Here is a 9,828-nt window from a genome sequence, read left to right as displayed (position 1 = left end):
ACTAAATAGGTTTAAGTAGGAATTATGCTTTATACGAAAAAACATATATTAAAATATAAGGAAAATGTATATCGTTTTGTTAATTTATATTTGTTACTTACCCGGTGGATTTGGCGTATCTTGTGTACCTAAATTTAAACAAAAAGATTAGGTATCAGTATAAATTCAATTTCGCATTTATAATACCTAACCTAATCACGTTTTATTTTAGGTACTTTAGGTTATTTGTTATACACGCATAAACTCTAATAGAACCAACCTATACATTCTTAATTTAATAATTGTATTTGGAACTAATACTGTATGCATGTTTAGAAATATTCCCATTTTCGAATGGTACGTATGTACATAAGTAGTCACGGTGAGTAATAAAGCAAACTGATACGAAAAATATATTGCAAAAAAAGGTACTACATTTTCTTGGATAGCTATAAAAAAATGTTTTAAAAAAATTGTATAAAAAATAATTGTAAAATTTAAAACGATACAGACAAAATATGTCAACTATTTTAAAACTTTAAGAGTTGTAGTCTAAAAGGCCCAAGGTTGGTATGGAAAAGGATAAAATGATAACAAACGAAATTACTGTACGCTAACTTCAAAGTGACATAATGGTAAAAAATGATTCTCGACTCACAACTATTTTCAATATTTGATAAATAAGTACAAAAAAATGTATATAAAAATCTGAATAATATTTATAACGTGACGTTAACCTATGTTTGTTACTTACCCGGTGGTTTTGGCAGACCTTGTGCGACTAAATTAAATAAACAACAAAATTCGGTATCAATATAAATTTATACACGGGTACAAAAGTTTGTGATGGAAATATTTTCATATGATCAACTTTTTTCAACTCCGTATGTCATTTAGTAAGATACCAGAAAATCATAATTATAGCGAAAAAATTACAAATACAAATTACCCAAAGATATTTCCAAGATGATGAAAGATATTAAACTAATTGTGAATTTGTGCATAATGAATGAAACAACCTTTTTTATTCTGAAAAATACCAATAAATTATACGAAACTGATAGTTGAGCTGAAACGAGCAGAAATCGTATTGCCCACAAGTATTACTTTGACTAAAAGACGAAAAATAATATATTATTTAGACATTGTGGTTTAATACAAATAAAGAAATCGCAGTAAAACACAATTGCTTTTCTGTAGGTACATGTAGGACAGTGCGAAAAAATAGTATAAATGACAAAACAAATAACGTTGAAGAAAAACACTTGTTTTCGATACACATTTTACAAGTACACGAAATAGCAAATTCAACTTTTATCATTTATTTTCATAATGCCAACATGGTTGCACAATAGAAATAATACACAAACTAAGAGTAGGTTATTTCCAAGCCTTGGCATTTCTTACTCTTCCAGCTTACATTTTTTCTTTACTTCATTTTTTGCAGATTGTGCTGCTTTTTTCATGCACTTTCTAGATTCTCAGGCGAGTCACTTCAATTTAAAACCTTAATAGTTTCCACAGTTCTTTTATTATCCTTTCGACTAAAGTTCTCTTTTTCCATTTTCTTTCCTTTGGTATAGAGGATCAATTTCATCGGGTCCCTGGTCATTCAGGGATCAGCGGCAATGAAATGGCTGACTCGATTGACTTTTTAGGTTTAATGCCTTGCCCCGGCAGGTAATAAGGTAACAAAGCAGGTGACAACCAGTTTTAAATATTTACTTTGAGTAATTAAAGTTTAAAAAATTTGGACGAGTGGAAGGGTAGATCCGTCTGCATGTCGTTAACTGTGACTGTAACTGTTAATTATAATATTATAATTATTATTGAAATTACGTATATTGATTCATAGCCCTTTATATTCCAGCCGTACCTTCGAAATAGATAATTTAAATAATTTCTAAGCAGAGTGTTGTATCAATTTTACATTATCGCCAAATCAATAGTCAGAAGACAACATACCACATTCAACGCATAGGTTATAAAGATAGAAAAATCATATACATACTACACTTAAACAAAACTAAAAATATGAAATCAGGCGAACATATATCAACCAAGTTTGCAAAGTTGTACTAATATGAAACAAGATATTTTTAATTTGCCAGATTGTATGAGTTTATTAGAAATTCGTGGAATACATATGTTTAAGGTTGAGTAAAAGTTTACATAACTTAATTATAAAAATAATACATATTTATAAGCAAGTGTATATTTCTGCAACACAATTGGATCATTTATGTTATAAAGAAAAACGATATTTAATTCACCGCTTAAATATATATAATTTGTATAATGTTACTTATGTTAAAAATAACCAGTTTGAGTTAAATGATTTGTATTTTCATACAATTTCTAAGGAATGATATACTATAATATGAGAATTAAATGTACAAATATCTGTTAAAGATTATGTTAGTTTACCTAATGATTACTAATAATATCCTTGATGATGAAGATGATCAATCATCATCTTCACCTGAAACGTTTTAATTTATTTTCTAGTTATACTAATTTATTTTTAAATAACCATGTAAGTGGATCAGCACAAGCTAAACATAAAGATTGACATAAACAGTGACAAATACACTCGAGGCAACCACCAATACAGCTTCCCACGCCATCACAAATGCCTCCCACATCACACATGCTTCCCAGAGCTACAAAACGATTTAAGAAAATACAATATTAGTCGTTTCAAAATACAATTACCATTTTTAATCAAAATTAATTTGAACAAAATTTATAGAATACCTACCATCAACACCTACATCCGCGCATTCAGGGCCACAACGAAGACAACTTCCCACGACTTTACACATGCTTCCGGCAACTACAAAAGCATTTAAACAAATACAATATTAGGAATTTCAAAATACAATGAACTTTATGAATCAAAATTAATTTGTGTAAAATTTAAAAAGAACACAAAATTATGTAATAACTGAAACATAGTAAAATGTGATGAAAATCATACCTAATGACACAGTTTTCCCACATTTGACACAAACTAAAAACAATAATAAACTATGTAAGGTATGTTTAGATAAACATACATTTTATCATATTAATTCATACTTGACAGAAATGTAATTATTGATTTGGTAACGTGTAGCGAAAAACTCTCCACAGATCCGAATAACTAGGTAAATGTTGTTATTTTTTCAATATTTCATCAAATGTTTTCAATTAATATAATAATTAAAGTCACATTTGACAATTATCGAAACATAGTAAAAAATAATGAAAAATTATACCTGATGATAAAGTTTTCCCACAAGTGCCACAAACTAAAAATAATAATAAACTTTGTTTGCTATGTTTAAATAAATATATATTTTATTATATTAATATTATAGTTTATACTTGACAGAAATATAAACTCTATTGTCTTTACTGACCATTTGGATTCCGTGTCGGCGTTCTATCCACATCAATGGCAACTAATACAACAAATTTTACAAATTAATGTTTGCTTACTATAAATTGGCTCAACAGTTTTTACAAGGTTAATAATAAATAGGTTTAAATAGGAATCATGTTTTATATTATGTGTTTATAGTAACTGTGGTGCAGCTATTACATAAAAAAAAAAATCTTTTTCGAAATTTTCTTGGCAAGTCTAACCTAGTCAATTTATCTTTTGTTATTTCGTTAATTTATGTTTGTTACTTACCTGGTGGATTTAGCGGACCTTGTGTAACTAAACAACAGAATTAAGTATCAAATCGATTTCTATTCGCATACATAATTTTGTGAGTAACATATCATTGCGTGATCATTTTCAATTTCTTCCAACATCAAATGTAATTTAATTAGATACAATAAAATCACGATTGTAGCTACTAACTGCATTGTCTATACTGACCATATGCATCCGGTGGTGGCGATCCATCCACATTATAGGGAACTAACACAACAAATTATACAAATAAATGTAATGTTTGCCAACTTTAAAATGGCTTAACAGTTTGTAAAAAAATAATAACTTAATAGGATTCAGTAAGAATCATGCTTTATACGGTTTTAAAATATTATACAATTAATTAGTATGAATGTACACGATAATTAATAGAAAACATGTATATTAAAATATATAACGTTTTGTTAACTTATGTTTGTCACTTACCCAGCGGTTTTGGTAGACCTTGTGCGACTAAATATAAACAACAAAATTAGGTATAAACACAACTTCACACACGTGTACATAAATTTGTGAAGAAAATATTATGATCTATAATCAACTTCTTCCAACACCGTTTGTCATTTAATTAGATACCATAAAATCATAGTTATAGTGTTTGGTTAATTTCGAATAGTCAACTTAAAAATTAAGAATAGTGAAAAAATTACAAATAAAAATTACCCAAAGATATTCCAAGATGATGAAAGCTATAAGACATATAGCAAATTTGTGCATAATGTAAGAAATATCTGTTGTTATTCTGAAAAAAAACCTTTAGTTGTACGACTGAAAACGAACGTATATTGTCAAACAAGTGTTACTCTGACAAAAAGACTGAAAAAGGGAATTGTCGAAATTTGGGTTTTTCTATGTGCAGTTTTGATGATAAATCTTTTTATTTTACAACTGTTAAAGTTATAAATTGAAAATACTTTTGAAACACTTACAACGTCAGCACTTGTGTACATAAAATATGTTTAAGTACATTTTTTTTAAACTGCTATCGATAAATATTCATAAATCAAGTATATAAGATTTGAATAGAAAAGTACGACAAAATAATATAATACAAAATTGTCTATGTTGGAATTTCTTTATATTTTTATTTTTTTGCGTACTTGTCATTATCACTCTTAGTATTAGAAACTCGAAGGTTATGAGAAATCATCAAGGTTCAGGGTCTGATATGTACCGTACTGCTTATAATTATGGATTTAGGTCTTTATTATCAAACCCGAGTATTATAGCCGGTATTTTTGTACATTTTCTCAATATTTCAATATGAAGTATGAAAAGATATTTTATCGTCGTTGTAGTTGTTCTTATTTGTACAGACGTTTCGAATACGAAAATATTTCACTGAATAAGAATTAATTTTTTTGTTCTACATAGGTCGATATAATATCAATAGTTTTTATGACTTTATGCATATAGTTGTATTCAAGATTCCACGGTATTTTTTTTTTTAAACGAATTTGTTTCTTGTCGAAACACTTAAGAATACAAGGCAAAATCTCAGTATATCAATTGTTAATAAACACTTATTAGTTATAAGTTACTAAGAATATATGCAGAATTGTACATACTGAATATGTGCTACATAAAATCAGGCGAAAATATATCAACCAAGTTTGCAAACTTGGACTGATAAAAAACCATATATTATTTTCAATTTAAAGTTTATTATTAATTCGTGAAACATATATGTTTATGGTTGAGTAAAAGTTTACACAATTTAATTATATAAATTTCTATGTATTTAATATTTATAGGCAAGTGTATATTTCTGCAACAAATTTCGATCATTTCTGTAATAAAAAAAAAACTTCATTTAATTCTCAGCTTAAATAATATTGATTTGTATAATGTTACTAATGTTTAAAAAAAACAGTGTAAATTAACTGTTTTGTATTTTCAAAACAATTCTATGGAATGATATTTTAAACATAAACATCAAATATATAAATATCTTTTAAAGACTAGGTTATTTCACCTTATGATTGCTATTATAAACCATGATGATGATGTCCAGGATGACGATTGTGGTGTTAAAGTCTATAAGGATGACTATGATGTGGATCTTCAGCTAAAATGTTTTTATTTATTTTATAAATATACTAATTTATAACGTATAATTTTTAATTAAAAAACATAAATACATACTGATATGTTCAAGGAAACAACAAATACATGTTCCCACTTTATCACACACGTATCCAGCAGCTTCACAAAGATTTAAGCGTATGCAATATTAGTGAAATCAATGATATTTATTACTATAAAATTAATTTGTGTAATAATTAAAAGACTACCTACTGTCAACACCTTCACCCATGCAATTAGAGCAACCCCGAAAACAACTTCTCACGGCTTTACACATGCTTCCGGCAGCTACACAAGCATTCAAGCAAATACAATATTAGGCAGTTCAAAATACAAAAAACATTATGAATCAAAATTAATTTGTGTAAAATTTGAAATGAGCACAAAATTATGTTATTACTGATGAAAATTCATACCTGATGACATAGTTTTCCCACATTTGGCACAAACTAAAAACAATAATAAACTATGTTAGGTATGTTCAAATGAATATGACATTTGTTCATACTAATTAGTTTATACTTCAGAGAAATGTGTTAATTTGTATATGTATTGTTTCAAAATAGTAACCCAAAAAATGTTTTGGATGACTTATTTATTGTATAAGACGTCCAAAGGTTGAAAAACATACCATTTTTTATTTTTGTCTCGCAACCTAAAACACAATAAAAAAACTAAGTAAGGCATGTTGAAATAACTATAGATTTTATTAATGATTCTTGGCTTTTTATTTATATGAAAAATGATTTAAATAAATACCTAGGTACCGCATGAACTAAGAACGCTAAGAATTAGCCCGAGAAGTGTTAATTATAAATATTAACGTTTTAAGTAATATATGTGTTGAATAAAAATATAAACATTGTCTAGTGTCTAAACTATATAATATAATATATACGGGATACGCCCTTTGCTTTAAGAATTCATTCGTACTACTAACTCTTCTTCTTATCGTGTCTGGTGCTGGACTTTATTAACATATTACTAATTCTATTGTCTATACAAACCTTGTGAGTTTTCTTGTTCATTTGAAGTTTGTACACCTAATATATCAAAATAATAATTAGCTTAGGTGTCACATAATATATGCAAATTATACAAATTTTATTTTTTTCAACTTTTCACCAATTGTCTTTAAATAATATACTAAATAAAATCTTCATTACATAACTACTAACACTATTGACTATACTGACCAGGTACGTCTCGTGGCGGCGTTCCATCAATATCAAAGGGAACTAATACAAGTTATACAAATACAATTAATGTTTGCTAAATTTAAATTGGCTTCACAGTTTGTAGAAGAACAATAACTAAATAGGTTTGAATAGGAATCATGCTTTATATTATGTGTTTAGAGTAACTGTGGTGCAGCTATTACATAAAAAAAAAATTTGTTTTTGAAAATTTCTTGGCAAGTCTAACCTAGTCAATTTATCTTTTGTTATTTCGTTAATTTATGTTTGTTACTTACCTGGTGGATTTAGCGGACCTTGTGTAACTAAACAACAGAATTAAGTATCAAATCGATTAAAATTAAAGCTACTAATACAGCTTCAGAAACAGTAAGAGTATCTACGGGTAATTAGTATGAATGTACACGATAATTAATAGAAAAATGTATATTAAAATATAAAAAAAATATATAACGTTTTGTTAATTTATGTTTGTTACTTACCCGGTGGATTTGGCGGACCTTGTGTGCCTAAATTTAAACAAAAAATTTAGGTATCAATATAAATTCATTTTCGCATTTATAATACCTAACCTAATCAGGTTTTATTTTAGGTACTTAAGTACTTTTATCATAAATTACATAATGTAAACGTGTCTAATTAATCATTAAGATGTCATCTAGGTCTAGATCAAAGGCCCGGTGAATGGATCGATAGCGGCAGTTATGAGGTGGATGGAGGAAAATGGTCTTTAGCCCTCAACAGGGAAAACCGAGACGATAATACTCACCACCAAAAGAGGTTACCGAAACCGGCGTTCGCCGTTGGGGCAACCCGAGTGGATACTCATACACCTGCGCTATCTAGGGGTGGAACTCAGTAAGATCTTAGGATTTCAAACTATTAACTTGTTAAAGTTGATTTTGGGCCACGCAGTGGGCACAGAGAATGTGTACAAAAGTGAATATTGGGTCTTTTGACCTCTACACTAGGTAATCTATACTAGTAATCACTAGGTAATCTAACTACTAACTCTGTAGTCCTTCCTGACCTCCTACGTTCATCGGCGTTGGCACATCTGTATCAGCGTCATCTAATTCAACAAATAATACAGTTGAATACCACTTATAAAAACTTCATAATTTTCTGCTATAAAATATTTTTTTTCCAATAATATGTATAATTCTTAATAATATAGTTTATTTTCAAATATACCTTAAAATATACATGACAAGCAATTATATTATAATTATTAGTTGTACACGCATGAACTCTAAGGTAATCAATTTATTCATTCTAAATTTAATAATTGTATTTGGAACTAATACTGTATGCTTGTTTAGAAATATTCCCATTTTCGAATGGTACGTAGGTATATAAATAAGTAGTCACGGTGAGTAATAAAGCAAACTGGTACAATAAATATATCGCAAAAAAAAGGTATGACATTTACTAAGATTGCTATAAAATACAAATCGTTTGTAAAATCAAAAACGATACAGATATAATATTTCGACTTCATAACGTGACGTTAACTTATGTTTTTTTACTAACCCATTGGTTTTGGCTGACATTGTGTGACTAAATATAAACAACAAAATTAGGTATAAATACAAATTCACACACGTGTACAAAAGTTTGTGAAGAACATAATATAGTTATGTGATCAAAAATTCTTTCGACACCGTTTGTCATTTAATTAGATAACATAAAATCATAGTTATAGTGATTGGTTAATTTTGAATAGTCAACCTGAAAATTAAGTATCGTGAAAAAATTACAAATAAAAATTACCCAAAAATATATCCAAGATAATGAAAGCTATAAAACATAATATACTGTTTTTGTGCATAGTAATGTAAGAAAGAACTTTTGTTATTCTGATGTACGACTGAAAATTTGTTTAGCGTAAAGATAAATTGAAACAAACAGAAATCATATAGCCACACAAATGTTACTCTGACAAAAGACTGAAGAGATGATTGTCGAAATTTGGGTTAAAAGTCGAAAATACTTAACAATACGAAATACGAAACACACATTTCGACACTTGTGCACATAAATGTTTTAGTACTTTTTTTTAAATTGCAATCCATTAATACTCATAAATCAAGTATTAAGTTTTAATCAGAAATTTACCGAAAAATAATATATAAAATTGCCAATGTTCGAGTTCCTCGTTTCTATTTTTTTTTGCATTTTTTATTATAATTTTTTGTATTAGAAACTCGAAGGTTATTAATTAAGATTCAGGATCTGATATGTACCACACTGCTTAGAATTTTGCATTTCAGGTTATTATTAAACCTGAATTTTTTAGCCGGTATTTTTGTACATTTTTCTCAATTTCACAATATGAAGTACAAACAGATATTTTATCGACGCGTAGGTTTTGAATGAAAATGTATCATTTTCTGTTATAACGAAATTGTTATTGTGCTTTCCGTTGTTATTGTCGTTGTAGTTGTTCTTATTTGTACACATATTTTGAATACAAAAATGATTCACCGAAAAAAAAATTATTTTTCTGTTCTACATAGGTTGATATAATACCAATAGTTTTTACTATTGATTGGAATTCTTGCCTAACGTTAACTCGAAAACAATAAGTTTTTACTTTGGAAAAATACTTGTGTGATTTGATGTGCGTTTCCATTTCCAATATTTACACGAATAAAAATATAGTAATCGTCAATATAAAATTGTTTTACACGTGCAAAAGACTGTTAATATTATTTACTTACCCCATGTTAAGCTTGCATTATAATAATGCACACCTAACGTCGACAAAATACAAGGTCTTAAGAATTACATGACACACCTACCTTATTTCTAAAACTATGAAAAAAAGAAACTAAGTGAACCATTTTTGGTTTTTATCGT

The 9,828-nt window shown here is 28.0% G+C and overlaps 1 protein-coding gene and 1 long non-coding RNA gene across 4 annotated transcripts; both read right to left on the bottom strand.

Annotated features, from left to right (window-relative positions):
• Positions 1–2,305: 2,305 nt before the first annotated feature.
• LOC126843502 (uncharacterized) lies at positions 2,306–3,156 on the bottom strand. Its single transcript, XR_007686428.1, has 4 exons — positions 3,061–3,156; positions 2,960–2,992; positions 2,741–2,815; positions 2,306–2,642 (listed from the first exon to the last, which is right to left on the bottom strand). It is a non-coding gene; the product is annotated as an uncharacterized LOC126843502 (long non-coding RNA).
• A 2,203-nt stretch (positions 3,157–5,359) lies between these two features.
• LOC126843222 (uncharacterized) lies at positions 5,360–8,920 on the bottom strand. Of its 3 annotated transcripts, XM_050580598.1 has the most exons (13): positions 8,740–8,920; positions 8,500–8,526; positions 7,979–8,038; positions 7,449–7,475; positions 7,245–7,271; positions 6,967–7,008; positions 6,778–6,813; positions 6,402–6,425; positions 6,187–6,219; positions 5,984–6,058; positions 5,831–5,890; positions 5,661–5,753; positions 5,360–5,475 (listed from the first exon to the last, which is right to left on the bottom strand). In XM_050580598.1, the coding sequence occupies exons 1-12, from the start codon at positions 8,795–8,797 to the stop codon at positions 5,716–5,718; spliced, it is 507 nt and encodes a 168-aa protein (XP_050436555.1). In that variant the 5' UTR covers positions 8,798–8,920; the 3' UTR covers positions 5,360–5,475; positions 5,661–5,715. The 3 variants fall into 3 exon arrangements, with proteins under 3 accessions (XP_050436555.1, XP_050436557.1, XP_050436556.1); XM_050580600.1 differs by lacking the exon at positions 6,967–7,008; XM_050580599.1 differs by lacking the exon at positions 8,500–8,526.
• Between the last annotated feature and the right edge of the window lie 908 nt (positions 8,921–9,828).

The sequence above is a fragment of the Adelges cooleyi genome, unplaced genomic scaffold, assembly GCF_023614345.1.
Source record: "Adelges cooleyi isolate 19-005CV unplaced genomic scaffold, UGA_ACOO_1.1 ACOO_flye_CR_arks_rails_tigmint_CR_PRNA_574, whole genome shotgun sequence".
NCBI lineage: Eukaryota > Metazoa > Arthropoda > Insecta > Hemiptera > Adelgidae > Adelges > Adelges cooleyi.
This window is presented reverse-complemented; position numbering and strand designations above follow the sequence as displayed.

Coding starts and splice junctions, on each gene's coding strand:
- LOC126843222 (XM_050580598.1), bottom strand. CDS start 8,797: ATGCACAAAAACAGTATATTATGTTTTATAGCTTTCATTATCTTGGAT. Junction 8,527..8,739: donor TATCTTGGATATATTTTTGG/GTAATTTTTATT, acceptor GTTTATATTTAG/TCACACAATGTCAGCCAAAA. Junction 7,009..7,244: donor AGGTCCGCTAAATCCACCAG/GTAAGTAACAAA, acceptor AACTTGTATTAG/TTCCCTTTGATATTGATGGA.